The 25,747-nt window shown below is 35.2% G+C and overlaps 1 protein-coding gene across 7 annotated transcripts in view; it reads left to right on the forward strand.

Annotated features, from left to right (window-relative positions):
- Window positions 1-25,747, forward strand: part of LOC101885930 (uncharacterized) — a 57,607-nt gene that overhangs the window by 14,734 nt on the left and 17,126 nt on the right. For 2 of the 7 annotated variants that reach the window (XM_073926361.1, XM_073926362.1), the window contains 8 exons: window positions 1,568-1,738; window positions 1,900-2,422; window positions 2,578-2,722; window positions 2,826-3,059; window positions 3,144-3,247; window positions 20,360-20,447; window positions 20,579-20,726; window positions 25,429-25,590. In XM_073926361.1, coding sequence (XP_073782462.1) covers window positions 2,251-2,422; window positions 2,578-2,722; window positions 2,826-3,059; window positions 3,144-3,198 — 606 coding nt within the window. In that variant the 5' untranslated portion in view covers window positions 1,568-1,738; window positions 1,900-2,250 and the 3' untranslated portion in view covers window positions 3,199-3,247; window positions 20,360-20,447; window positions 20,579-20,726; window positions 25,429-25,590. Of the gene's footprint in view, window positions 1-747; window positions 1,739-1,899; window positions 2,423-2,577; window positions 2,723-2,825; window positions 3,264-20,359; window positions 20,448-20,578; window positions 21,061-25,428; window positions 25,591-25,747 lie in introns of those variants that run through there. The other 5 variants (XM_073926360.1, XM_073926357.1, XM_073926359.1 and 2 more) reach the window with 4 other exon arrangements.

A 25,747-nucleotide genomic window follows, 5' to 3' on the forward strand; every position in this document is an offset into this window, starting at 1 on the left:
ACATCTTCAATGATAATGATTATCTTTTTATTCGTCTGATTTTACTTTCTGTTTTTTTGGAGCGCCGCCTGTCATTAAAAAAAAATATCTCAATGGTGAACGTGTCAAGTATAAAAGCCTTAATCTGTTTTGTGAGTTGTGCGATGCGGTGCCAGGTGAAAGTATAAATCTGCATAAGATGTTTGTTTTTTCTGTAGTTCAACGGTGCATTTAATCTGACTTTACCACTGTTCAATTTAAATAACTTTGTTTTACCCCTAATTTAATGCTTTTACATTTTCTCTCGTGTGTTTTTGATATTGCGATATAGGTCTTAAATGTAATACTTAATGGTCCTAAAAAGGTCGTAAAAGGTCTTAAATTTGACATTATGATATCTGCAGAGTCCCCGTGACAGTACACAGAATTAATTTACGAGCAGAAAGTTGCTCCGACGCAGTCATTATCTTCATCCTCTTAGTATTTTCCTGACTCAGGGCCTCCAACAACGTGCCCACCACAAGCGTCGTCTTCCATGACTGATGAGGATAACTGCGCGATGGTTGGGGCTCCGAAAGGCAAACAGACATACAAAATCAGTTTTTAGCACTTCTTGCTTGTGTACCGTTAAAGCTAAGGCCCAGATTACACTACCAGTTAAATGTGACCCAATTCCGATTTTTTTTGCTTAAACTTGTGACAATGTGGTGCAATGTGGAAGAGAGAGCGTGTGTGGATATTCCGACGTGGGAAAAAACAACAACAACAAAGGAAACATGGAGGACGGTGGTCAGTCGCCATTATTTGCTCCCACTAGACCTGAGATCTCTCTCGTACCACAAATTCCTCTCAGTGGTGTAGGACATCATACAGCATATAAACAATAAGCGCTAGCTGCGATGCAGGCCCTTCCCCACCTCCTTCGCCTCAAAATCATTTTCAAGTTGGGCAAATTCGTGTTGTAATTTTTACGCTATTAACGTTATCAATGCACGCACTGCGGGCTACACATAGAACAACTTTATTCCCTTTAACACCAGTGCGCACACAGGCTACATCTTACACACACACACACATCAGGGCCGTACCATTACATAAACTGCGTGGGGGTAAATCTGGACTGAACCATTTGCTGCTTATACTACACCACGTATTTCGTAGAGCTAAAAAGAAAATTTCTTCCATCGTGGCTAGTGTGGCACAGATGCTAGGACCCGCCTTTATGCATGCATCATAGGTTGTATGGCAAGTGTAAACGCATGAATTCGATATGGGTCACAATTAAAAGAACGTGTAAACGGACAGACAAAAAAATCTGAATTGGGCATCAAGACCTGACAGTGTGAACGGGGCCTAAGTTTGTGCGGGGAAAATGTATTCATTCTTTTTTTGGACCTAATGTATGCTGTGCAGCGTTATGTACTGATCCGATGGCTTTAAATACCTAGCTAAATTGATACTAAAATGCTTTAAGGTTAACGGTAAATGATAAAGTTTACCTCACAATAAACTTGTCTTATTTAAATGTCCTTATCCTTGGCTGCATTAACAGTTTAGCTTTCAAGTTTTCTTCACATTAATGTTATAGTCTGCTCCTGCTGACCCTGGAATTAGGATACCATCAAGTGATAATCCATTGCACTGGCAGAAAAATGAACAAGGAAAGGAAAGATGAATGCCACAGGGCCGTTACAAATTTTATTGTTAAAAGTTTGCTGCCTTTTTCTCCTGTGGAGGCTTCATGGTGGAGCTAAGAACAGTAAGCTGTAAATGATGTTGTAATATTATTACCATTAAGGCTGTTGGCCATGTTTGTAGGTAGTCTCTTAACCTAGATAATTTTTAAATCTTTTTATAGTAAGCAACAATGATAAAATAGTGCTAATGTTACTTTTTTGTGTTTGATGATGTCAAATATAGGGAGATGATAAGCACTTTAAACCCCAGATATCAGTCCCCCAGCCGAGACATGCTCTCAAATACCCTCATACCTGCAGTTGAAAAAGAAAATATCAAGAAAGAGTTGCAAGATGTGAGAGATGTGGCTGTGACTGCTGATGGCTGGATCAGCATTGCACAGGACCACTACCTGACAGTGTCACTTCACTTTGTCAGAGAGGGTTCCATGAAAGACATACAAGGGCAGTATACACATCCCAGACAGGGGACATTTTAGCAGAAGAGATAAGAGATATTCTTGATGAATTTAATATAAAGGATAGAGTAGTTGCTGTGACAATGCAGCAAACATGGATGTAGCAGTAAAAAGAGATGAGTATTAAAAAAATTGGCTGCTTTGCTCACACTCTCAATATTGCTGCTCAGAAGCTTTCCACAATTACCTCAGTCTCACAGTGGGCAGGAAGGATCAGAGCAATGGTGGTGTGGCTGAAAAGATCCACCCTGGCTAAACCTATCCTTAAAGAGAAGCAGCATCTTCTCGGTAGGTAGAAATCAGAATAGTTGAACCTTAGTGCAAAACTCTTTGGCCAAATAGTTAATAAAAATCCTTTGCTAAATCATGCAGTAAAACATTTCTGCAAATAAACAGCCACTTTGATAACCAACACAAACATAAATTTCTCTTTCCCATTTTAGGTCTTCCAGAACATGCTGTCATCCTTGATGTGAAAACAAGGTGGAATAGCTTATTCCTCATGGTGGAGCGATTCCTAGAGCAGTTCCCTGCCTTCCAGGCCACCTCCATGGACCATCGTCTTAAGAAATTAATGGACAAGGACAGGTAAAAACTCTGTTCTCATTTTAAATGCTTATTCAATTTTCAGTGTAAACGATTTTGCTCATGAATCTATAGTCCAGCTAATGAATCTGATCATATTTTACAGACTGCAGAGAATTTCTGATGAGGATTTTAGAAAAGCAGAAGAGTTTGTCAAAATTACAAAGATACTTTACACTTCAACCCTCTGCGTCTCTGCTGAAAGGAGCCAAAACTTGGGTCAGATTCTGCCTATCTTAAATAAGCTCCAGCACCACTTCACAGTGAATAAAGAGGACTCCTCCTTCACAAAGACCATCAAGGACCCTATCTGGAATGACCTCTCAAAAAGATACCAGGGGTGCAGTGTAATCCTGCTGAATTTGCTCTTGTTTTCATTAGAATTATTCAGTGATTGACTCAGTGTTTTTGTCTTGAATATCAGATGGATGAGAGGGCACAGCCTTGCATCCCAGATTCAAGTCAAAAGTGACAAATGAAGTGTGGACCAGACTGAAGGAGGAGCTAATGAAAAGGACCTTAGAACAGGTGTTACTTCATATTGGTAATATTCTACTTCACTTGAATTGTAGATCAATATGTGTTGTGGTAAATATTGACTTCTCATTAATTACAAATTATCAGACCAGAGGTTTTGAATATCAGAAAATAGACTTTATTCTCCATAATAAAGCCGAGAAAGAGCAGAGCAGACCCCAGAGCTTTCTGAAGTCTCTCCTGGACACCTTCTAAAGTTTCAGTGTGTTTGTTACAATTTTTATACAGGATTATTTGACACACCCCTAAGTCTCTTTTTAACTCTTGACCATTTTTGAATAGGTTTTTAGTCTAAGGGGTCCTGCTATTCTTGGCTCTCAGCCCACTAGCTCATGTCAACAGAGATGTTACAGGTCTATGTCAGTAAAGTATAGATGCAACTTATGCAAAGGAACTAAGTGTTTACATACATTGTCATGATAGGATAATAACTTGATAATATGTTACTCATTCTAACTTCTGACACATATAGCTTCATACAAGTATTTAACATAAATAATCAGTGCTTTACATATTCAGTTATTCTACACAATCAGTCACTCAGCCTTCTCCTAGTGTTGCTCCTGTGCAGGCATACTCATCTTACACAGACATATCACTGTATTTTTAACACAGGCTGGCATGTTTGCTGCAAACACTACATACATTTTGAGAAGAGAAAATTAACTGCTTTACACTTAGAAAATACTTCATACAGAGAGAATAAAATCTTCTTCAATCCCTCCTCTTAAGACTTTAGTCTTAATATTATTGTCTTTTAACCCCAAAGTGCAATTTCATAATCCAGTTCTCTTAATTACCTCTATCTTGTGACTGATATTAGCCACATAGCTGTTATCAATTGACTAGATTATGCCACTGTACTTTGACAGAAGTCCAGCCAAACATCTTCCCTTTTACTTTTGATTTGAAGGAAGTAAAAGACTGTACTCTGTTTTTTCTCTTAACACATCAAAGACAACAATGTTTTAAGCATAAGTATTCAGTTGGTTCAGTGCTAGCTGCTAGTTTTCACACTCATGTAGAATATACTGAAGTGATATTATATATAGGTACCATGAAAGCAATATGCAAACAAAATCAATATGCAAACGTAAAAAGCATCAAATGTTGATCTTGATCTTTGCTCATCCTTGTTTCTCTTATTCCAAGCTATCAGCATCTTCATTAGACTTTGAAAAGTTGTTAATGGAGATGTGTGGTTGAGAGTCTGAGTTCTGAAATCTGCAGTTGTGCATTCATCATCCCTTGACTTGTGGCACTTCTGTATGTGGTATTCAGGCACATTATCAGAATCACTCTTTTCTTTGTTCTGATAAACTCTTGCTTCCACACGTGGCACTTAGTAGTTTAGAGCTTTGGAATATTCAGGCTCCTCTGTTTCCAGTCAGCTTTCCCTTGCTGGAGTTGTTCCCTTTCGCTCCTTTGAGGCATTGGTACCTCATCAATGGCATCCACTTTGGCAGCTGTTGGATTTGCCCTCATCCAGATATGGTCCTTTCCTCCTGAGCTCTCCAGAGCATCCACAGATAGACTCGATCAGCTGGACCAATTGGACCTTATATCTCTGCTCTCTCACATGGCTCCTTTCTGGTTTCCTGCACAGATATCGCTATGCACATGGCAATTAATTGTTTCTTTATTAAAGTCCCTACTGCATTAGACATCTTTGCAAACCATTCCAAGAGGTTATGTGCAAGGTTATAGGTGAGATTATATGCCAGGTTTTATGCAAAGTTTCATGTGGTTTCTTGCAAGGGTCATGCTGTTTCTTGCAAGGTTTCTTTCAAGGTTTCTTTCAAGGGTCGACCCAATAGCAGTTCATGCAATGCGGTGTTAGATGCTTGTTTCTGTCAGTTTCCATGCCATCACTCACCAATGCACTTGTTAACACATTAATCCCATTAAGTTTATTATTTTCACATATTTCATTGAGGGTTGGTCTTGATGGATCATCTTCACCTCTTTCAGCCATTTCTGGTAACTGAGCATAATACAATTATTCTCTCTTTTGTTTTATTCATAATTTTTCATACTCCTTTAGATGTTTTTATTTATTTATCACTCATTAACTTCATGATTACTTTATGAATGCAAACCCATTATGAACTTATTTCTGAAGGCATTTCAAAATTTAGGAAATACTTCTCTTGTCACAGATGTAATAAATATCCCTGCTTCATAATCTGCTCCTGATGCTACCTCTAATCATCTACTCATCATAGTTTCTCAACTGTGCTTGTTTACAGAATTATTCTCTATCCAGTCAACACTAAAAACAGTCATCATCTCACTGTTTGGAGCAATAGTCTCCAGTCAAGTCTTTTAATTGAACTAGAGCTCTGTGAAGCTGTAGATAATTCAATCATCCACATATTGTGACAGTGTCCATACAATGATCTTCTCCCTTATTATAACCCTTTATGCATTCTGGTGTATACAGTATATGCTAGTCATCAAGCTACACGAGTACAAATAAGTTTCTACCCTCCTCTGATAGTTACCTAAAAAAAACTCAATAGAAATCAAACCACTTAAAATATTTACCATCCAAAAGGACATACAGATGTTACTACTTCAATGTGTTCCTTGTGCCGCCATTCATACCGCGGCGACGGCGGTACTTGATGCGCCAGCAGCATTTGACCGCTGGGTGGCACTTTAACCACAGATATTCAGCTTTGCCTTTTCACAATGCTAAACAGACTGTTCTGTAGGCGTAGCTTACTGTATGTGATGTGATGTGTTCAATTAAAATATAATTTTAATTTAGTTTTTCTGGTAATAGACATGCTCTTACACTATACTATGCTGTAGAAAAGATACATGGTGAGAAGTCAAAAAGCAAATATAAGAATTAAGTTATTAGCCTTCAGTGCCCGATTAAATTGCGTTGGGGTGAAAATAATGTTTTGATTTCTTTGACTATCATGGCAATGTTATAATCTCAAATCTTAAACGTGCGCATATAAAAAACAGCAAAATAATATAGATTATCCTGCCGGAAGAGCACATCACCTCACAGTTGTGAACTTGCGATCACCTCAACTTACATTTAAATTTTGTTTACCTGGTTTATTGTAAACTTATTAAGTGCAAAGAGGATTCGTTTTGGAAAATAGAATTGAAGAAATGAAAGACAACTAAAATGAAAGCACAAAAATTCAGTACAAATAATTAGTCTTAAATAAATAAATAAATAAATAAATAAAGCAGTCTTTTAGTCTAAATATAGAGAGATGTAGTGTTTGCTGTTTTGATAGAACTAAGACTAGACATGTTCATTTATATTTTTAATTTACGTTTTTATTTACATTTTCGTTGTTGATTATAATTACGATCTCATTTTATGTTTCAATTATAGTACATAATAATAAACGAATAATGAAAATAAATGAATAATGAAAATAGGACATAAATTAAGTCTGGCAGGTTTATTTTTAATAATTTAGTTTCAGTTCCGTTTTTTGTTTCAAAACGTCAATGTTCTGCTTTAAAGTATAACTGTTGTTTTGTTTTGTTTTTTTACTTAATGGCTCAGTATGTTTTGTATTTTAATTTCATATTCAGTCACCTTGCATATGCGTGTGAAATATAATGCCGCATAACCGCGGAAAAAGAAGAAAAGGCTGTCAGTTAAAGCTAATTAATCAAAATTAGCTATATTAAAATACAGCATTTATGTTAATACAGGCAGAGTGTGAACAAACTAAGGCTAAGCTATGTGCTTGCCTTTTAATGCATTTAAAAATATTTGCGGCCTTTTTATAGGCTACAGGCAACTGGTGTATAATAATGTTTTTTTTTTTTTTTTTTTTTGTATGGTAAAGGACAATGCACATTATGTTATTGATGTAAACTTAGGCTAAAACTTACCATTGATAAACGTGACCTACCTCAAGCAGATCACTTAAAGTGTAATAAAAATAATGTTGCCGCAGGACATAACTGAAGTCCCGCAAGTTTATTTTTAATAATTTAGTTTCAGTACTATTAATTTTTTTCTCAAAACGTCAATAGCACCTTCAATAATCTAAACATTAAAGATGGACCGCAAGATGTGTTGAGTGGCTATGTGGTGAAGAACGATGGCAAAGCTAAGTGTGATTATTGTAATAAACTAATAAGTTATAAAGCAGAGTCCCGACCAACAGGACTAAGCATATGCGGTTGGCTCATTCTTCACGAATATAGAATTAAAATTATGGCGCGTTAGGTTCATTGTGCATCCCGCAGGTGCAACCAACAAGGGTTGTGCATTTGAGTTTAACTTTTTGAGCGTTATAAGCAACTCGTTGTTAGTTTTTATTTAAATATATCGAGCCGAAACTAAGCAGCGAATTCTCTCCGCCTCCTCGTTTATAACCAGCTGGACACGCCACTGAAGCAGGAGAGACACTCCGTCGTTCATAATCTTAGCTGATGTGTCGGACTCGAAAGAATATTTCAAAGAGGAATGTTCTTTTAACAGTCCCGATATGTTCAATCTTTTTTTCCCTGTCATTTCTCTTCAGCAAATTATATTTTTAAAGCTGCTTGATTCTTTTAAAACTGAAAGCAGACCCCGGTAATTGGTGTTTTTTCATAAGATACTCCTTTATGAATGTTTTAATTTATGAGTAGTCTTTAATGTGCTTTTTAATAGTTTTATTTTATTCAAAGCAGCACCTAAAAGCGAATTTATCCTCAAAACGTGGCATGAGAGCGATGCATGTCATGTGTCGCATATTGCCTTTTTTTCTGATCTTTTTGCATAAAGGTTTTAATCAAAAGACAGGTAATTTAATTACTTTCGATGTGCTAAAATATTTGTTAAATAAATGTTATTTCAAAAAAAGCATATGCAATGTGCTCTGACAGGTAAAATCCGATTCTTTCTCTCTTTCAAGTTCAAAGCAAATTTGAATGCCAAAGGATTTTAGATATGCATATACAAGACTAATAACATCAACAAATTAATAAAATAAGTAGCAAATGAGAAATAAATGACAGACAAGTTGATAAAAACAGACATTATCTCTAATTATCAGAATTGCAAGATTAAAACAGCTGAATATAGGCCTAAAATGATCTAGAAAGCAACTACTGCGCGCTGATATTTATTCTTCTTTTTTTCCGAATAACGAACAATTTCAACCGCGGGGAGATACCGACAGCTTGATTTGCAGTATTTTCTAACATGTTAGAAGCGGGCAGCGGACATCAGCTAGCCGTAAAGACGGGCCGGCACAAAAAAAACATGGCTGCCGGTGGAGAAGCGGCTGTGCCCTCAGCAGCTGATTGAGACGGAGCTGCATATCCTAACTGAGTGCACTAAATACTCCGAGATCCGGGAGAAATTCTACCCGATAATCCAACACATACAAAACAACTTTGAGTCCCTGTCGAACAGAACCCATCTTACTGGGGGAGTGTGTGTGCTGCTGTGTGTTCACCCAACAATACCCGCTCCTGTCTCCAACACACAAATACTGGAACTCTTTATGTGGACTTACTTTTGATAATAGGCTACTATTATTACCTTTATCCTGTTTAATGTTATCAAAAATCTATTTTTATTATTATTTTTTTTATTCTATTTTTATTTTTATTAATCTTTTTTTATTATATGTTATTTTCATATTTGTTTTCACTACTGCCCTTTTTGCACTGTCTTGTTTGTGAGACGCGCACTGCTTTGGCAAAACGAATGTACAGTTACTTGTCATGCCAATAAAGCACCTCAAATGTGAAAATAGCCTAGGCAACAAATAACAAATAATAGTCTAATAATAACAAAAAATGCCCTTTTCATTTTCATACAATAGGCCTATGTGTGGGTTTTGACAATATGTGTTTAATTAAGCTATAAAGATCAGATGAAATGCATAGTGAAATATGAAATAAATGTCTCTTTTGCTGAAAATTTAATTAATCTATATATTTATTATTTTAAAAATCAACTCATTTTTGCCCAGAGAAAGAGGCGCGCGGCACTAGCGGACATGGGGTGCTTTTTCAAAAAAAGACGTACAGTAACTTGCAGCTGAACTATGCACAGTTTGGGGAAAAAAGGATATAGTGATGCATGTCCCCCAAAACCCCTAGTTTCTCTGTCGCAGATCCATCATTTGAAGGCAATTCAAATGTACCATCTCTAAAAATAAAAAAGACCGCTTACGCGGCATTTGTGTTTATTATTACCATATTTTTATTTTATTATTATTAATTTATTCATTCATTCATCATTCATTATTTTTTTTTCGGTTTAGTCCCTTTATTAGTCTGTGATCGCCACAGCGGAATGAACCGTCAACTTATCCAGCATTTGTTTTACGCAGTGGATGGCAGGAGGGCCAGCTGGGGCTTCGGGACGGAGTAAAAGGAAAGGCGGAATTTGCCCCGAGTCTGGGAAAGATGGCTTGCCGTAATTACACTAGTTTTTCTATCGCACACATGTGCCAAACACATAAACAAATAAATAAAAAAGGAAAAGAAAACATCTAGACTTATAGGCTGAGGTCTTTTTGCTTATAATCGCCCTTATGTTTCCGTTTTAAATGTAAGGCTGTTGCATAGAATAATACAATTTTAATGTATAAGTGATTTTGCTGCGTCCCCCTTGATGTTTCAATAACGCATAATAATCTACACAAAGACACAGCAGACATAAAGGTTGTGTATGAGAGACCGAGCAAAAGAGCGCTCTCTTCACAGCTCTGTTGATGCTGCTAGCGGCTTCTTTCTTTTTGTTATTTATTTTGCAGATAATACACCATATGAATACAACAGAAAGACATAAAACTTTACAAATTACCTTTTGTAGACTCAAAACAAGTGTCATATCTTGATAAGCCTCAGCCACATTGAAATATAATTTAAAGAATTACATTATCGGATATAATAAAATCGCATTAAATAAATAAACCAATATAAAACAAGCAAAATCAAGCTATAACAGTTTAGGTAGGCCTATATAGCCTACATAAATAAAACCGTTAAAGCCAAATCAAACTTTTATTTTACAAGATATTTTCTTTTAAAAGATTTTAGATATTTTCTAAAAACAATAAACACCAGAGAAGGTTTAGAATATTATTTATAAAGTATTTGGATATGATGATAATAATCAAATTGTGCAAACAGAACATTTTTGGGAACACGTTTCAGGTCTCTCCAGTGCATTTGGGCTGAATGTTTGACTGTGTCTAAATGAGGATGTTATAAAATACATTTTCTACCGAGTTATTAACGGATGCACGATTCCAACAGTCGGGGGACGTTCTGGGGGCTGGGTTTGCGTTACGCGATGCGAGCTATAGACCGACAGTGGAAATGCGACATGATTTCGGTCTCACTGATGCCCATTAACACCTGAAAGACAAGCTTTTGGTTATGAGATGGGGGAAGGGGTATGTCTCCACCCTCAAGTGTTTTCCACAAACATGGTTACACAAAATCCAAAACTCCCGAGGACGGATGGTGTAACCGTAGCAAAACCTATGCGTTTTAAAACCAAACCGCATTAAATATGGGGCCTTATGAAAATGAATGTTTCTATGCACAGCAACTTCTGGACTGAACTACTTGTTATTTAAAATATCTGTATTACGCTCTAGCATTCGCCAAAACGAATTTGTACATAAAAACACCGAACATAGCCTAGCTGAATAGGGTGTTGCCTGCTGAGCCATGACAGCAGCAGACAATTCCGCACGACCATAAAGCCTTCACCCGACAGTTATTTTCTAATATTCACAACGCGAGCCACAACAATAGACATGCCATGCCCATCATCCTTACAGACAACTTCGCTTTAAACTGTATTAAGGTCCCATTTACACTGCACAGCAGTTTTATATAAAACCTTAATGATACATATAACAGGCTACATTTTGATGGTGAAATAACCTTTTAAACGATGGCTTTTTATTTCAGTATTCAAACATTAAATAACGAATGCATCAAGTGAAATAACGAATATGCAAAAATACATGTATATAAATATAAAGGACTATTATAATTAGCAAAATGCTGCTCTATTTATCTTTGTATTTTTATAATTTTATTATTGTTATTTTTAATATTTTGAATTAATTAAAGCTATAGACAATACTGCTTGACATTTTAGAAAATGTTTTGCGTATACCCAGTGCCGAGAACAAACAAACAAAAGCACATGGCTTGTTAATCAATTTAATCAAGCTCTAGCCACGAATAAAATAATAGACTATTATTTTAATATTTTAGACGACGGGTTAGTAATTATACTATAAATGGTTATGTTCAGATCAATGAAATAATAACTTTAATAATTCTGCTTTGCATTTTTTTATGCATTACTAACATCACTAAACCATACATTTGTTTTATAAGTTAACCAAATATTTGCAGAGATTCAGCAGTTTTTTTTCTGACGCGTTTGCCAGTCATGCCAGTCAGTGAAAAAAAAGTAACCGTGGCCCCGTTTGCAGGTATTCAGATTCGATTTTATTAATCTGATTCAACTTTTATTATTTACAGGACATAAAAATGCAATAAAAGTTTCAAATCAATGTGCATTGTCCTTTACCATACAAATAAAAAAAAAAAAAAAACATTGTTATACACCATAGCCTGTAGCCTATAAAATGGCCGCAAATCTTTTTAAATGCATTAAAAAGCAAGCGCATATTAGCCGTACCTTGAGTTTGTTCACATTCTGCCTGTATTAACATGCATGCTGTATTTTAATATAGCTTATTTCGATGAATTAGCTCTAACTGACAGCTTTTTCTTCTTTTTCAGCGGTTATGCTTGCATTATATTTCACACGCATATGCAAGGTGACTGAAATTGAAATTCAAATACAAAACATACTGAGCCATTAAGTAAAAAAACAAAACAAAACAACAGTTATAGCTACTTTAAAGGAGAACATTGACGTTTTGAAAAAAAAAAAAAACTGAACTGAAACTAAATTATTAAAAAATAAACCTGCTAGACTTAATTTATGTCCTGCGGCAAAAAATATTTTTATTATAATCTGCTTAAAATAGGTCAATTTATTTATTTATTTATTTTTTGCTTTTGATGAAGCTGCATTCAACTTAAGCTCAATGTCGGCAATGTCTTTAAATAAATAATATATCTAGGCCTATTTTCATTATTCATTAATTTTCATTATTCGTTTATTATTATCTACAATTGTTGAGACATAAAATGAGATAGTAAACTATATACAACAACGAAAATGTAAGTAAAAACAGAAATAAAAACATAAATGAAAAAGTCTTGTCTTAGTCCTGTCAAAATAGCAAACACTGAACATCTCTCTATATTTAGGTTAAAAGACAGCTTTATTCATTTATTTATTTATTTATTTATTTATTTATTTAAGACTACTTATTTGTACTGAATGTTTATGCTTTTATTTTAGTTGCAAAAATATCAGAAATTGATCTCGCACGCGCAGGGAAAAAAGGCAATTATGCCACACATGACTTGCATCGCTCTCATGCCAAGTTTTGAGGATAAATTCGCATTTAGATGCTGCTTGAAATAAAATAAAACTATCAAAATGCACATTAAAGACTTTAATAAAAAATTAAAACATTCATAAAGGAGTATCTTATGGAAAAACACCACGGGCTCTGCTTTCGGTTTTAAAAGAATCAAGCAGCTTTAAAAATATATATAATTTGCTGAAGAGAAATGACACGAAAAAAAAAATAAATAAAAAGATTAAACATATCGGGACTGTTAAAAGAAAATTCCTCTTTGATATATTCATTCGACTCCGATACATCAGCTAAGATTATGAATGACGGAGTGTCTCTCCTGCTTCAGCAGCGTGTCCCGCTGGTTAAACGATGAGGCGGAGAGAATGCGCTGCTTTGTGAACCTAACGCGCCATTATTTTAATTCTATATTCGTGAAGAATGAGCCAACCGCATATGCTTAGTCCTGTTGGTCGGGACTCTGCTTTATAACTTAGTTTATTACAATAATCACACTTAGCTTTGCCATCGTTCTTCACATGTTGCCACTCGGCACATCTTGCGCTCCATCTTTAAACAAATGTTTACATTATTGAGGTGCTCTCCGGCGGCGAAGTTTCTGGCAGAGTAGCGAGTGAAAAAATGTGCTTGCAGAAATTGGAATCAAAATTTAAATTATATAACAAGCATCGTATTCTTTCTAATCCTCGCCCAGTTTTAATACAAGTTGTGTTTTTTATATTTGTGGCTGTGAAGTTTATTAAGAATATATATATATATATATATAGCCTACTTTATTTTTTTTTATACTTTAAGTGATCTGCTTGAGGTAGGTCACGTTTATCAATGGTAAGTTTTAGCCTAAGTTTACATCAATAACATAATGTGCATTGTCCTTTACCATACAAAAAAAAGAAAAAAAAAACATTATTATACATAGTTGCCTGTAGCCTATAAAAAGGCCGCAAATGCATTAAAAGGCAAGCGCATATCTTAGCCTTGAGTTTGTTCACACTCTGCCAGTATTAACATAAATGCTGTATTTTAATATAGCTAATTTTGATGAATTAGCTCTAACCTTTGACAGCTTTTTCTTCTTTTTCCGCGGTTATGCGGCATTATATTTCACACACATATGCAAGGTGACTGAATATGAAGTTAAAATACAAAACATACTGAGCCATAAGTAAAAAAAACAAAAAAAAAACAAAAACAACAGTTATAGCTACTTTAAAGGAGAACATTGACGTTTTGAAAAAAAAAACAAAAAAAAAACTGAACAGAACTGAAACTAAATTATTAAAAATAAAATAATATATAAATATATATAATATATAAAAATATTTTTATTATACTTTTAGTGATCTGCTTAAGGTAGGTCAATTTATTTTTCTCAGTGTTTCACGTACTGTACGGCAATGTCTTTAAATAAATAATTTATTTAGGCCTATTTTCATTATTCATTTATTTTCATTATTCGTTTATTATTCGTTTATGTACAATTGTTGAGACATAAATGAGATAGTAAAATATAATCAACAACGAAAATGGAAATAAAAACAGAAATAAAACATAAATGAAAATGTCTTGTCTTAGTCCTATCAAAATAGCAAACACTGAACATCTTTCTATATTTAGGCTGCTTTATTTATTTATTTATTTATTTATTTATTTATTTATTTATTTATTTATTTATTTATTTATTTATTTATTTATTTACTTAAGACTACTTATTTGTACTAAATGTTTGTGCTTTCATTTTAGTTGTCTTTTACTTCTTCAATTCTATTTTCCAAAACGAATCCTCTTTGCACTTAAAAAGTTTACAATAAAGCGTGTTAACAAATTTTAAATGATTAATGAAGGAATTATAATGCTTTGACTTATTGTTTAATATCATTTACAAGCACAGTAGCTGTATGGGCTATTTCTGTCCGTTCGCATCCCGTCCCTTTGCGCCCCCTGGCGGCTCATTCACAAACTGCGGTCATACACTAAAAACAGAGCGGCACCTATTTCAAACGGCGGCGGTACAAGCCGCGGCGTTAATAGCCACTTTGAACTCTCACCTACTGTATCTTCACATACAATATACAAACTTCAGCTGGAAAATCTTCTCCTATTGATTTTCTTAAATCATAACCTAAACATAATCTTGTTTTGTCTTCATATGTAATTATTGCCTTTAGATTCCATCAAAAATTATTAGTCATTTATACATTTATTACTACTTTAAATTTAAATAGAAATGTCTAGGACAGATTGTATATTACAGTCAATGTTTCTATTAATGCTCCTATTTTTACACAAACTTTTCAATAGTGTTTAATCCCTATTTCTGCATCTAGTGTTTTTTCTTTCTGGGCAGATCTACATCTGATTTAATTTGAACCCTCACTGTGCTGGCTGATTTCATCTGCATCTCAGTCCTGTAATGACAATCATTTAGTTGGAATTTGACACTTCTTTCCTTTACTAATTTATTTTCTGATATATATATTAATTTCTTTTTTATCTTTGAGTTATTTTCTTTTGGCTCATAATTATTTCCTAAGGCACTCCCATTAAACTAGTTGTTTATACAATTTTGATGCACTTTTTTATCAGCTGGCTAAAACTTACTGTATGCTTTGTAAATTTCTCTCTGTTTTAATTATTATTCCTTAATTTTTTTTCTAATTATTTTTCACATATGTTTTCATGTAAAATATTATCTTTTTCTTAAACACTGTTCTCTTTCAATTTTTCTCATAGCAATTTAGAACTGTTACTTTCTGACCTTATGTCCTATGAATTTATTTCAAATTGTTATTTCAATCTTTCCTTTAACTATAAATCATTTTTCTAGATTTGAATTTTTCCAGTTTTCACTATCCAATATTGATTTAGGCCATTCACAATACAATTATGTTAAGATTTTCCTTTACTTGATTTGAACTTAAATACTTAGTTCCATTCTTATTTATTCTCCAAATTATGTATTGCCTTATCAAAAGCTTTTTCTTTAGTCACCACCCTGCATTGTAATTTATCCTTCTATGTTTAAGGAACTTTTATTAAGCCTACTGAAACTTAAACTCAAATTATTTACCATTCATCATAATATATAATTTCATCATTTAAAGTTTCACCTTAAAATTACCTTATAACACTTTTTTTTTTTTTTTTTTTTTTTTACAAATTTGCATGATAATAATTTCTCTAAAATTGACAGGAGTCTGATTTGATACAAGAATGGGTAGCTAAACTTTTGTTCTTAATTTTCCTTCTGTAATGCTTGAACGTAATTTGGACTAGGAGCTACTTTGAGATGGACTGTCAGGCTATCCCCCCTCGCAACCTGAGACAACTAGCTCCAGATTGGTGCAACAGTCTTTTCTATGTTGTCCTGAACTTCCTTCATATCAGGGCACAGTGTTTCCCCCTCTCTCTTTGGGCTGGCTTCTTTCTTTGACTCAGCTGATGTAAAGTTCTGGTGGAGAGTTTTTTCTTTTTAATCAGTTCATCAGTCTCTTGTTAGTGTCTCTTTTGAATGTCTCTGAACAAATGTAGCTTTTTCAGTCCTCAGTAAATCCTGGGCAAAAAGTTCATGTCAAAAGTGTCCACAGCCATTTTGCTTTGTGTTTTTTCACACACCTTTCCATTTGCCAGTATACTCAGAGATGTCTGGTAGGTACGAGACTACAGTCCCCCAAAGTTCATCCATACGTCCTCTTAATTAATATATATAGAATTTAGCTCATGACTTAATAAATTATTTTTTTCCCCATTTTTTCCTTCATCAAATAAAGACTCCTTTTATCCAATTTTTTTTAATTAATTAATTTATTTATCTATTTTTGTTTGCTGTTTAACAACTTATTTTTTCTAATTCTCAATCATTTTTATCATATGTAAATATGCTTAATTTTCTATTTGTTAAATGTTCTTATAATTCATTTCTTTGGCTTTAGATTGTGCTTCACTTATTTTTCCTAATCTTATTCTAGTGTTTCCTCACTAGTTACATTACATCTTACACTATTTTAATTTCTCTAACATTTCCATACCTGTTTTAATTCAACAGTACTATATGGTGGCCTAATGTCTAATATACCTGTTCAAAATCCTTACTGCAATAGCTTCAAGTTCATAGTACTATTTTACCTCTACATGTTTGTTTACTTTAAGCATTTTTCCTATCTGAAATGCAATTTTTAATTCTCAATTACCTTTTAAGTACATAAAATATGAACTATATAATTTTTGAACTCACTATTATGTTCTTTCATTTCTCCTCAGTGTCTATGCTTTACATCTGACTCGCTGCTTTTACTACAAATAGCTGTTGGCTCAGATGACAGCCTGTAGCTGACTTTAAAACAAATGACAACAGTCAACTTACTCCACAACAATTTTTTATTGCACTTAAACATAATTTTATCTTTTAAAGCCAAATCTTAGTTTCTTTTAAATGTTACTGTTTTTTTCTAATTTTTATTTTATCTGTTTAATATATATATATATATATATATATATATATATATATATATATATATATATATATATATATATATATATATATATATATATATATATATATATATATATATATATTAAACATCTTCTCTTTTAATTCTATTAAACAATGTTTGGACTTCTTTTTTCTCCATTTTCCTATGCTTCTTTTCCCTTTTTAAAAATTAGCATTTTTGTCTCTTAGATTTTCCTAATTCATTTTTCTTTAAACTTATTTTCCTTAAACATTTGATCATTAACTCTTCAATTAATCCATATTTATTAAAGTTTTCTCTTCTAATTCTTTATTTACTCAAATCATCAACTTATCTATTTTTATTCATACTGATTTAGTAAATTTATTTCCTGATCAATATAACTATTAATCTCCATATGTAGATATTTCTATGCTTCAATTTTTGAATTTCTTAATATTTATTAGTCTAACTTCTAGTTGCATTTTTATTAACACTTTTTATTTATTAAATCTTATTCTATCATGTATATTTTCTTATTTCATTTATCTTATTACATTACTTTATATTTCTATTTATTTAATACCTTATAATATATCTTTACTCTTTAGCTTCTATCTGTCCTGTGAAACTTTTGTTCTTAAAATAGACAGATTCTTACCACTCCTGAAGCAGACCTTCTTCCAGACTGTCGACATGTCAGGAATTTCAGTCCCCTCTCTGCCTATAGTTCATACTTAAAAACACTTCAAACACACAGAGATTATTCAGAAAAATGTTTAACTCGTATATTCTTGTTTTTAGTCTTTGTCTTTCAAATGCAATATGATCTCAATTAACTTTATTAGGCTTAAACCTCCTCTGTATCACAATCTCTTCCCTAAACTGCATCACTCTCTATCTTATTGTTCTTAAATCACACAACATATGCAGTCCTTCTTTTATATTATAATATAAAACGATAATTCTTTTAAACTCACTCTTATTGCAAACATACTTCTAAACACAATCATACTTCTCACTCAGTCTAACTCATCTCTTACACTGTGTAACCTGAACCTCACCTCTATTCTAGTCTCTCTAGATCAAAGTTGAAGGCTTCTAAGCACCCCAGCAACATAGACAAATACACAACTACTTACAATTACATAAATACACCTCACTCCTCTTGAGTGACCTGTCCGAGCAGCCTCTAACCTTAGAGCTATAACCACAGAATTCTCCACTACACTCCTCTTGAGTGACCTGTTACTTCTGCTCCCGTCTTTACTGTTCTTCAGTAAAAATAGCATTTCACAGGATTTGTGCCTTTTTTCCCCCAGCCTCCTGAATAATAATATTTATCATTATTAAAACAGAACGGGTACTCCGAGGTCTTTGCGCGCTTCTCTCTATACCTTAATCTGTTTTAACTTATTAATTGTCACCACACTTTAAGAACTTCCTCTTAAAACTTAAAAATGCTCTATGCATATTCTTCATAATATAAAAAAATTTCCCAAACATGAGTAACAGTTACTAGTTAACGTTTATCCTATCCGTCAAGGCCCTCTTAGGAAAACACAGATCATTTGCATGCAAATTGTTATTTTCTCCTGGTATTCAAAACCCCTTTGTTTTCCTTTTATATCTTTACTTTTTTATGTTTACTTTTACTTTTTTAGTTTTACTTGTAGTTCGTTATAGCTGGAGAAACAGTTCAAGTGACTTTTTTACCGTTACAAGCAGGTCCTTGGTAGAAAAAACACAAACGTATAAGCTTAAAATTGCTTACCGTTTTTTATCGTGGCCACATATTTGTGTTTTTCCTCCAAGCCCCAGCATGTCCAGTGTCACCCGTTCGTCTCTGTCCAGCCCCACGTTGGGCGCCATTTGTGGTAAATATTGACTTCTCATTAAGTGAAGTTTATTCATAAACTAATTTCGAGAGGATCACGTGCTTATGATTTATCACGTCCAGTCTCGTATTTGCTAATCACTAATCTTCCAATCATATGAGCCCTAAGGCACCATAAATAGTCTAAGTTTTCAGTTCACTTTATCTTCGTTTGGAAGAAAACCCCCCTCCTCCCCTATTCTCCTCCTTTACCTGCAATTGGGCGGCACGGCGGTCCAGTGGTTAGCACTGTGAACCACACAGCAAGAATACTGCTGGTCCTAGTTCGATAGGACCGGTGAGTGTTTCTGTGGGGAGTTTGTATGTCCTTCCCGTGTCCGCGTGGGTTTTCCCCGGGCTCTCCGGTTTCCTCCCACCATCCAAAGACATTCAACATACTTAACAATCAAGCTTGTCTAATTCCTTACGTTCCCTTAGCTACAGCGGCAGGGGAGTTCTGAGATCCACCGAGCTCAGGCTCCCTTCTTGCTCTGCCAACGGGAGGAAGCCCCGGGCTCGAGGAGCCCTTGAGCTCGGGGCTCTCTCCCGGGACAGCATGCCAAATAAGCTTTGTAAATCATCAGCTAAGTGTGAACTCTTGAATTACAAATTATCAGACCAGAGGTTTTGAATATCAGAAAATAGACTTTCTTCTCCATAATAAAGCCGAGAAAGAGCAGAGCAGACCCCAGAGCATTCTGAAGTCTCTCCTGGACACCTTCCAAAGTCTCTCCTGCACCTTCTAAAGTTTCAGTGTGTTTGTTACAATTTTTATACAGGATTATTTGACACACCCCTAAGTCTCTTTTTAACTCTTGACCATTTTTGAATAGGTTTTTAGTCTAAGGGGTCCTGCTATTCTTGGCTCTCAGCCCACTAGCTCATGTCAACAGAGATGTTACAGGTCTATGTCAGCAAAGTATAGATGCAACTTATGCAAAGGAACTAAGTGTTTACATACATTGTCATGATAGGATAATAACTTGATAATATGTTACTCATTCTAACTTCTGACACATATAGCTTCATAGAAGTATTTAACATAAATAATCAGTGCTTTACATATTCAGTTATTCTACACAATCAGTCACTCAGCCTTCTCCTAGTGTTGCTCCTGTGCAGGCATACTCATCTTACACAGACATATCACTGTATTTTTAACACAGGCTGGCATGTTTGCTGCAAACACTACATACATTTTGAGAAGAGAAAATTAACTGCTTTACACTTAGAAAATACTTCATACAGAGAGAATAGAAATCTTCTTCAGTGTGACCTAGTTTTTTATTGAATATAGACTCCGACTGAGCAGATAGAACAGGCACTTAGCAGGTAACCGAAATGACATCTCTGATGAAGACAGTGCATCTGCAACAACAGCACTAGTAAGAAAATATAAAGAAATCCTATTTTTTCCTATTTAATTTTATTTAATTCAGAAGAAAATTAACTTGTTTGAATTTATTTTTTATATAGTTTTATATTTGTCTTTATTTCTTTACTCATTTGTTAATAGAAGATTCCAAAGCTTTCTGCCTTGAGGAGCTGTTTGCTGTGGAGGACATGGCAATTGAAGCAAGAATGCAGACCAGCGTCAGCAGCACTACAGAGGAGATATAGAGATAATAAATAAGTACAGACTGCTTCCGTCTACACTGTCCTCAGTAAGTCCAGTAACCTGGTGGTGGGACATAAATGACACTCTGCCAATGCTTTCAGAATTGGCATCAAGGTATCTTTGCATGCAAGCATCATCCACAACCTCAGAGCGTACATTTTCCACTGCTGGGGACATTATCAGCCAGGAGTGGGCTTGTCTGTCTCCTGAAAAAGCAGACATGCTCATTTTTCTGAAGAAAACTGTTGAGTAATTTCAGTTGATCCTAAAAGATTAGTTCACCAAAAAATGAAAATTCTGTCATTAATTACCCTAATGTTGTTCCAAACCCATAAGATCTTTGTTTATCTTCAGAACACAAATAAAGATCATTTGGACTTAATCCAAGAGCTTTCTGATCCTCCCATAGATTTACTGGATAAGCATTTATCAATGCCCCGAAAGGAACCAAAAACATAATGTGGCGAGTAGAGTTGGGCATCGTTTGGGTTTTTTCGATACCGGTGCCTAATCGATACTTTTAAAACGATACCGGTGCCAAAACGGTGCCTGAATCGATACTTTTTAGCCCCAAAATGATGGTGGATGACTCTACAAAATAATTTTATTTGACAAAATATTTTTAAAAATAATTTTAACAGAACAATATGATTACAGTTTAAAGTAAACATAAATTCATACTGTATTACATTAATACATTTCCTTTGATCATTTGTTGGTGAGCATGAATTTAAGATTTGCATTATGAAATTACATTAGCTTACTATTAACCTGTGGGGGCGGGCAGGGGCCACGTACTTTTAGGAGCACATTTTATCATATATATCACAAAATACTTAACATTATTCATAGTCATTTTTGTTCATGCATCACTCTGCAGTCTTCATAAACAAGATAATTAAATAACTTAAACTCAAAATAATCTTCCTTGTTTATTTATTTGACAAGTAACGTTATACGGGTGTTGGAGAACACATTTCTAGCATTCAAGTACATCAAGGCACATTGCTGCACCTGTAAACTTTAACAGGCCTACAGCTGAAGTCGATTTATTTTGCCCTCCCATTCATTTACAATAATGTTTCTGAAAGTGTTTACACTGTTTCCTAAAAAATAATTATTCTGGAGTAATAATAAGTGCTATTTTTTATTGTTTATTTCGTGCATTAATAATGACCTAAACACATTGAATGACAGTAAAAAGTAGCAATTTTACTCAATAAATGCGTTAAAAATATCAACTGATTTATATATAGTCATTCAAATGAACTTAAAACGATAAAAAACTGCAACAAACATTTATTTAGGCCCGAACTACAAAACCAAATGTAAAACAATTTTAGTATCAGTTTTGCTTAAGTTGCACGCTAGTGTTGCAGGAGAGGGGAGTGGTCGATTTAAGACTAGCTATTTACGGGAGTTGTAGTCCATAGCGAAGTGTATTGTGGGTAGTGTAGTTCGACACGCATGCTGGATGATGTGAGCTCGCTGTGTGCTGTGCTGTGCTGCTGAAACTGAGGAAGAAAGTTTTACTCGGCTTTGTTTTATGTTCACTCAAGTTATTCCACCCGAGAGCTGTTCATAACTAGATAGAATAGACATAGAGATAGATTGATCTCTGCAGCAGCTGCCGGAGAGCTGCGCGCTGCAGACGCAGCTGGTGTGAAAGGCAAACGGCTGTGTGCTGCTTCTGCTCTCCTTACGCGCTGCTCATGCGCTACTTTCGCTTGTGGTGTGAAACAGGCGTAACGTCCTTGCTGCAGCACCAAAATTAGGCACTGAAATTCATACGCTGATTTAATAATGGTACGTATCGGTTACCTAGCAGGTTTCGGTACCCAATCCTAGTGGCGAGTATGCTGATGCCACGTCGCCTTGGTCCCGGATTCACCCCAGCTGTCACTTAATCAGCACGGATCGATCCCAGCTGGAGCTCATCAGCAGACACTCGTATAAGCCATCCCCAAACACAAGGAAGACGAGCTTCATTTCACTCAATAGCCGCATTTCCACTATCGGGCCAGTGCGAGCCAGGGCTTTAATCGGGCCGGGCCGGGCCGGGCCAATAGCCCGGGAGGTTGAGAAATGAGACCGAAATCATGTCGCGTTTCCACTGTCGGGCTAGTAGCTCATGTCGTAAATATTGACTTCTCATCAATTACAAATTATCAGACCAGAGGTTTTGAATATCAGAAAATAGACTTTATTCTCCATAATAAAGCCGAGAAAGAGCAGAGCAGACCCCAGAGCATTCTGAAGTCTCTGTGTTGCTCCTGTGCAGGCATACTCATCTTACACAGACATATCACTGTATTTTTAACACAGGCTGGCATGTTTGCTGCAAACACTACATACATTTTGTGAAGAGAAAATTAACTGCTTTACACTTAGAAAATACTTCATACAGAGAGAATAAAATCTTCTTCACTCACAGCGCGTCACGCAAACACCGCCCACAGAACGTCCCCGAATCAAACGTCACACAACCCGCCCACTTCAGTGGGAATCAGGACAGGCAGATAAAGCACACCATAGAATTATCACGAAACGAAACCATTAAAATGAAGACAACCGAAACAAACAAATGACACGTTACTGTACAGCATTACATGAAATGTCTATACGCACAGACCTGTGTATTTCCATTCATTACATTTTAGTCGCCGACCGACTGTTGGCATTGTGCATCGAGTGCTCTCGCCACTAACGGAGGGACCCAACACAGAGAGCGCACACATCCATAATATAAAGCCACAGAAATTCTCGTTTATAACTCGATATGGCATGTATTTTATAACATCCTCGTTTTGATAGACATCGTGTTAAGTGTTTCCGGCACAAGAGCGAGTAGCCTAATAAAATATAGCCATATTTGTTGCGCTCGGCAGCTATTCACTAAAGCTCTTCATTTAAAGTTTCATTTATAAATTTAACCACATCATATAAAAACATAAACAGTTGTTTGAGGATAAAGAACACATTTTGTGTTTGGACTTTCCCCCGATGCGTTTAAAGCAGCGAGCGCTGCGCAGGACTGAGTGACAGAAAAAAAGGTAGGAAAGATTCTGCTTTCACTTACCCAAATGATGCTCTGTTTGCGCGATTTGATTAATATCATCGCAACCAAATACTTTATAAATAATATTTCAAACCTTCTCCGGTGTTAATTGTTTTTAGAAAATATCGAAAATCTTTTTTTTCCAGACAGGTCTTTGTAAAATGAAAGTTAGGATATAAGTGGCTTTAAAACGGTTTGATTTATGTATTGTATATAGGCTACCTACATATAGCTAGCTTTTGTTTATTTTATATTGGTTTATTTATTTAATGCGATTTATATATATATATATATATATATATATATATATATATATATATATATATATATATATATATATATATATATATATATCCGATATTTGTAATTCTTTAAATTATATTTCAATATAGCTTAGGCTATTTTATCTAGATATGACACTATATTGTTTAAAGTCTATGAAAGTGGGCATGTAATTTGTTAAGTTTTATGTCTTTCTGTTGTATTTATATTGTGTATTATCTCCAAAATAAATACAGAAAAAAGCCGCTCGCGGCATAACAGAGCTGTGAAGGAGCGCTCTTGCCCGGTCTCACACACACATACAGGCATTTAAACGCGCACAAACAAACATTTTACCCTTGACAAAAACTCTGGAAAACCTTTACTGTCTGCTGTATCTTTAATATGGTGTAAAGATTATTATGCGTTATTGAAACATAAAGGGGGACGCAGCAAAGAACGTCACTATAAATTTAAACTACTTTATTATTTTATGCAGCAGCCTTACATTTTAAAAGGGAAACATAAGGGTGATCATACGCAAAAAGATCCCAGACTATAAGGCTAGATGTTTTCTTTCCCTTATTTCTTTATTTGTTTGGCGCATGTGCTCATGTGCAACCAGAAAACTGCCCGCCTCTCCTTTCACTCCGCCCGAAGCCCCAGCGGGCCCTCCTTGGCCCAAGGCAGGGCCGGAGTGGGACTCTTTTTCAGCCCTGGAGTTTTAAGCCTTAGACCGGCCCACCGCAGTTCACGACTGACTATATTAAAATAAGGTCATTTCCAATTCAGTTTCTAATTACACTATCACGTCTTTTTTTTTTTTTTTTTTTTTTTGAGAAAACAGCTGCTTTAGAACTTTAAATGTTCAAAAACCCTAACAGTATTATATGTCTTAACAATAAAACTATAATTAAAAAAAAAAAAAACATACTCAGACAAGAATCAAACCCGGATCGGCAGCGTCGTAATCTAACGTGCTAACCACTGGACCACAACTGTTGTATATGAAGGACTGACTCATCAGTAATATCATCATTAACCTGTAGGCAGAGCAGAGCTGCGGTAAAATAATCAATAAGAAGACTGTAGTCAAGTAAGTAAATAAATTAATTTAAAAAGTGTGACTGCTGAGAGCAACAGATTCTGGAGCTAGGGACACCGGCCCTCGCGGCCAAAAAACGGACCGGCCCACCGGGAATTCTCCCGGTCCTCCCGATTAGCCAAACTGGGCCTGGCCCAAGGTATTTGGCGGGCCTAATAAGGCCGGCCGCTGGCCCCAAGAAAGCCCCGCTTTGGCCCGATTAGGCCCCGGAAATGACAGTGGAAACGCGACTGGCCTTGACTTGCTCGCTTTAGGCGCGATAGTGGAAACGCAGCTAATGACTCCCTGTGCTAATGTCTGTGTCTCTCTGTCTCTCCTCTCTAGCGGACTCCAGCAGTTGACCGATCCTTCACCAGAACTCTCACTCAAACTCACATTCTCCCTGGAGCACCAGAGCACCTATCCACTGAAGAGCACCATATTCATCTCATTTTACGTACTTCACTATATAAATAAATCACCCTCCGGAGACCTGTTTGTAACACCAACGCTTTGTGTATGTGTTTTTCCTCTGACTCGCCACAATAGTCAAAATAAGTTCATGTGACTTAAGTTGTTCAATTATAATTATATGAAGCTAAACAAAAATAACTTTATTCAACGATTTATCTATGGGAGGATTAGAAAGCTCTTGGATTAAATG

The sequence above is a fragment of the Danio rerio genome, chromosome 16 (genome assembly GCF_049306965.1).
Source record: "Danio rerio strain Tuebingen ecotype United States chromosome 16, GRCz12tu, whole genome shotgun sequence".
Lineage (NCBI taxonomy): Eukaryota > Metazoa > Chordata > Actinopteri > Cypriniformes > Danionidae > Danio > Danio rerio.